This window comes from Austrofundulus limnaeus, unplaced genomic scaffold (genome assembly GCF_001266775.1).
Source record: "Austrofundulus limnaeus strain Quisiro unplaced genomic scaffold, Austrofundulus_limnaeus-1.0 Scaffold40, whole genome shotgun sequence".
NCBI classification, from domain to species: domain Eukaryota; kingdom Metazoa; phylum Chordata; class Actinopteri; order Cyprinodontiformes; family Rivulidae; genus Austrofundulus; species Austrofundulus limnaeus.
The window spans coordinates 202,920-208,227 of NW_013952442.1; the positions used below are offsets into that span (position 1 = coordinate 202,920).

At 36.2% G+C, this 5,308-nt stretch overlaps 1 protein-coding gene across 2 annotated transcripts in view; it reads left to right on the forward strand.

Annotated features, from left to right (window-relative positions):
- Positions 1-5,308, forward strand: part of slc15a4 (solute carrier family 15 member 4) — a 44,182-nt gene that overhangs the window by 25,422 nt on the left and 13,452 nt on the right. The window contains exon 9 of one of the 2 annotated variants that reach the window (XM_014007155.1): positions 907-950. The exons of the other annotated variant lie outside the window; for it this stretch is intronic. Within the exon in view, the coding sequence (XP_013862609.1) occupies positions 907-935 (29 nt within the window). The 3' untranslated portion in view covers positions 936-950. Of the gene's footprint in view, positions 1-906; positions 951-5,308 lie in introns of those variants that run through there. 2 annotated transcript variants of the gene reach the window in all.

Genomic DNA, 5,308 nt, shown 5'->3' on the forward strand with positions numbered 1-5,308 from the left:
GAATGCAACCACTGTGAAACCATCTAAAACGTGTTTGCAAACAGTAATTATAAGCTGCATTGGAAATTAAACTGATGATTGAGAAGCAAAGGTGAGCCTGAAATACTGAGGATACTCAACCAGTCCAAAACTTTTTCTGCTCCTTCACTACAAAGCTCCACCTGGAAGGTTCAGGGTAATTTTGGAAGTAATACCTCCCTATCTGCACCATTTTTTGAAGTCAATTATATCCCTGGTATTGATTTTGGCCCTGCTTCTTTCAGTCTAAACAGAATTGGGGCGAAAAGTGCCTCAGAAATTTACACTGGTTCCTGCAATCAAAACACAGCTTTTTGCGTTATTCAATAGAATACTTAAACTTCTTCAAAGTATCCTGATCATGAAGTAATAATGTTAAATGAAGACTGGGGATTGGTCTTTACTCATACAGTGTTTTTTTTTTTTTTTTTTCTAAGGTTTTCCATAATCCACCTGGATTACACTTTGTTGGAGCTGTTAGAAGGACAGTGAAAGAAGCCTGAATTATTGACCTTTTACAAAGGAATTGTGGACATTGATTCAGGTTGCAAGAATTAACTTTGTCAGTTGTAACCTAAAGAATATTCATAGCATTTGCAATTTAAAATTTAGTTTTAGAATTTATAAATTATGGGCAGAAAAAGGGGCAACATCTTTTACAATTCTGTTTTTTAATGTTTCATATTATAATGAAGCACATCAGACTTGCAACAAAATGTGTAAATCTGTCAAAGTGGCAGAACAAACAGCTCAGTTGTGGCAGCAGATGGATGCACTCCGTAGCAAGTAGAGGCTCCCAGTCCAGATGCACTTTTCCCTGAACATGTGGTAAATAAGCCAGATCTGAAAATTGTTTATCCACAAACACCTAATAGCTCATTAATGCAGTGTGCCGACAGGTAGGGACGTACTTCTGATGATGTGAGCACTGGAAGATGCTGGGTTTGCTTCATAAATCCATGCTTTGCTCAGCCTTGCATCACTTGAGGGGAAAGTTAAACTAAAGCCAGCTTGCATGTTTGACTCTCCCTCCTTCAAAAAAGTAAAAAAGGTGAGTTGCAGAAATGGAACAAAACATCCTTCTTGCCACTGATAAGAAACACATGGCACAAAGTTTGTGCATTAAGTACAGTCTGGGATCACACAGTTTGTGTTTTATTTATTTATTTATTTATTTATTTATTTATTTATTTATTTATTTATTTATTTATTTATTTATTTATTTATTTATTTATTTATCCCCCCCCGCCCGCAGTTTGTTAGATGTTAGCTTCTTCCACATCTCACGGCTCTGTAGGTGGAATGGATTCAGCTTATTTCCATGGCCGCAGGCAGAGTTGTGTGCGGTAAACAGCGTCTTGGGTGAACTGTGCTGAGTTGTACCGAGTTGTGTACGGTTCCTGAAGACAGACAGCAACATTAATCACAAGCTGGGAGTCTGATTACATAGCCCAGCCCCTCTTAAGTAAAGCTGTCCCTGGAGCGATACAAGAAGACGGCAGAGCTGGTTTGGCATCACACTGGTGGATGCTCAGCTCTCCTGTCGTGCTCCAACTCAATCGTCCCCCCATCTCTGCAGACATACCTAATGTCAGGCAGCAGCCGAGGCAAAGCTTCATATAAAAATCCTTTGGGTTTTTCCATGGAATAAAAGTCAAATTCAAGGCTCTTTTTATTTTTCTAGTATATACTGTACAGTTGCAAAAGCAGTACCACAGCACTCATTAAACCTCTGGTTGTTTTATTTTGCTATGTTTTTTTGTACTTGTAGGCATAATATACTGTATTTTAATATGTCTGTAATTAAACACCATTTTGTGCCACAGATTACCTTCTGACTGACTTTAAGCAGTCAAATGGCTAAATATTTCCAGGCAAATACTGTATATGGAAGACACATTAAAAACTGTTGCTTATTATTATTATTATTATTATTATTTTATTTTTTTATTTTTTATTTTTTTAGTAATGACAAGTTTGAAGCATAATTGCCATGCTTGGTCAAAAACGTCTATATTTTGTCGACTGCCAGCTAACTGACAAATGCCTAAATATTTTCAGGTCAACTTACAGTGTGGCTTTTTTCTCTTTCTATATAAGTTTTTAGACCTTAGTATGGTTCTGTAAGCAGAACAACCCATAAAAGAAAACTTGAGGCCTAATCTAAGCTATAGATTTTAACATTCAGATGTTTAATGTAGCATCTATTTTCCCTTTACACAAGAGTGGTAAGTAAAATATATTTCACTAGTTTATTATCAGTTTTATTTTCATTTTAGGACATAAACATTTGGATGGTGGTGGTCCAACAGAAGCATTTTGCTTTTGAACAGTCTTTTTCTTGTGGGATTAAACTTGTTAATTATGAGTGAATCAATCTGGCTGAGAATTTCTGCCTTCAAGCTGCAGTCCAACTAAGATAATATTCAAATATTTTATTTAGGCTCTCAGGTTTTCATTCTTAACAGACCATAAAAGTAAGGGGTTCACCAATTGCAGTTTTCTGGCCAGTCACAAATCACCAATCTTTAAAAATTCTGATTTGCTGATTCCAGTTTTGGCTGAGACTGATTAATATTGCATAAGTGAGACTGTCAGGTTTTATAAGGTCATACACCTTCAATGTTCCAAACTTATTTTAATGACAAACATCAAACTTGTTTTAATTGGACATTAGGTAGTTCTCACAGCAGAACAAAAGGGGATAGTGGCTGATTTTCAGACTTTGGCAGAGGTAGATGTAAGATCGGCTTCTCATCTAATTATCGGCTGATCTCCCAAAATTAAGGAAATCGGGGCCGATAAATCAGTGCACCTTTACTTAAAAAACAGTTGCATCAATTTGGTGGACGGAGCTAATTTGGAGGAAAAACTTTTAGTTAGTTTTGTACTTGTAACTCAAGTAAAACTTCTGCAAACATGTTTCACCTGATCTCAGAGCAGCTGTTTTGCTCATCTCTTCTTGGACTCTAATGTATTTGTTTCTTCTGTTTTTCTGCACTCAACCTGTACACTCAGCTCATGTTTTTACTTCCCTCCTTTTATAAATACAAGTTTGTTTTTTTTTTTTTACAATATGTGCTTACTCGATTAAAACTGTTATTTCTCAGCAAAGTATTTTCTATAGTACACAAAGTTGTGTGCATGATCAGACGAATGACCAAAGAAGACACGTGTAAAAGAGGAGAGGCAGAAGCTACAGGGCATATTCACAAATTAAATGAGACACACAGGTAAAAATATTTAATATTTAGAGTTTAGKTTTTAAACATGGAGAGGAAGCTTTTTATTTCCAGTTTTATTTAGTGTCATAAATCAGATTGGAATTTTGCACATTAAGTTACTATAACGAGTTGATGGTGGTCTTGTAGAGACTTGAGCTACCGTAATGTTTTAGAAGGGCACAAGATTTGATTTAACAAACAGAAGTTTCTTCTCACATGGAGGGTGTTGCTGGGGAGAACGGGGTCTCTCTGCTGCTGCCCCCGCAACCTGATCCCGGATAAGCCGKCCGGATGGACAATTTATATTGTTAGTCTAAATTATTACATTTAAAATTATAACTCTAATTCAAACAGAATAGCCTATTGTCAACATAATTATGGAGTGTGATTTATTTTCAACTCAAAATATCTTAAAACTAATGAAATATAAAGTTATTAGTGAAGAAAACCCATCTGGATAACAGCAGACTGACTGCTCATAAAATACGACAGGTCTGGACCACTCGTGAATTTTGTTCATATCTGAAAAAAATCTTAGAATACGAAAACATTGGTGAATGCCACAAATTCTCCTAAATCACTCGTACGCACAATTTAAGAACAAATCTGTGCGTACTAACGGTTCTTGCATGAGGCCCATTGTTCCTGCCTGTTGAGATGTGCACTAAGGTGTGCTGTAACTGTCACACACTCAAACATAACAAGACAGGGAATGACCTTTCTGTATGTGGGACTGTAAGCTGTTGACCACAGTCTACAGGGCAGCACTTCAAATATTTACACAGTATATCACACATTTGCTCTCAAACTTAAAGCACATTAAGCTTTTGTGTTGACATTATTTAACCCTCAAATCCCTCAACTCATCGTTCGATGCTCCATCTAGCTGAATTTCCATCGATCTCATTTTTTTTGTTGTTTTATTCATTCAGTGTATTTCGACTGCACCCATTTATGTCAAAGATAGCAAGCAGTCATTTCAGTTCCATAAGTCAATCAGAGATTAACCTTTACTCTCTGTGCAAAATGATTCTTTAAACAGCAGGAGGGTTTGTGTCTTTGGGAAATGGCTTCTGCATTTTAATTTGCTCCTCCTTTTGTTGGACGTATCATTCACTCAGAGTGAAGGGTTTTTGTGAGCATCTAGAGCAGGAAATGCCCTTTTCTCTGGCCAGTGTTCAAGTCTTGACTGATGTTATATCAGATGTCTGAGACGTGTTCAGATATTCACCAGGAGCTGACATTCGCACATGCTATTGGGTCACATTCAGCAAAATGTCAAGGTTTTAATGGAAGTTTTAATGTCAGATCTGACAAGTTTAATATCAAGTCTTACTCTACTTAAAGGGGCTGTAAAATTGTTTTTGCTTTTTTTGTCTATTTATAAGACACGTCAGAAGTAACACAGTGCACATAAATAATGTTAGCATGGTGTGCCCATTTTTCACAACTTCAGCATCAATTATAAAGTTTTCTGAGCCAATGAAGGACTGCAGTTAATAACTATATTTATAGCTGAGACAAACACATATTGATTCTACTTTTTTTATTTTATAAGACAAAGTATGGTATTGAAGGCACTGAAGCATCAAACTATGGGGTCGTTGCATTGAAGGTCTGGAGCAATTGATCCATTTTCAAACATTAAATTGATATTGACTAGTTTTATCTGAACTTGCATTGTCTGCACAAACCCCCTTTACAGGTAAATTAACTTAGTATGTCACTCAGATATTCCTTCTTGTTGGAGAAATAACAAACTTGTACCTTTCTAACTCAAAAGTAGTAAACAAAACCTTTCGGATATTTAGAAAAATGCTGATTAACTCTGTTTTGTATTGTTTCCTCTCATGCTTGGGATTTGGCTTTAAAATAGCAGTCTGATATTTATGGGCTTCATTAAGGTCTTTTTTATCCATTTGTTTTTTTTTTTATTCATTTTTTTATAGTTTGTCCTTGTTCGGTCTTTTGCTCCAATAATTAACATTCAGTAATGTTCTAAAACACTTGGCAGCCAAGTGGGCCCTGGGGTTGGGTGGCGACTGAAAGGAGGTAAAGCTTAATTA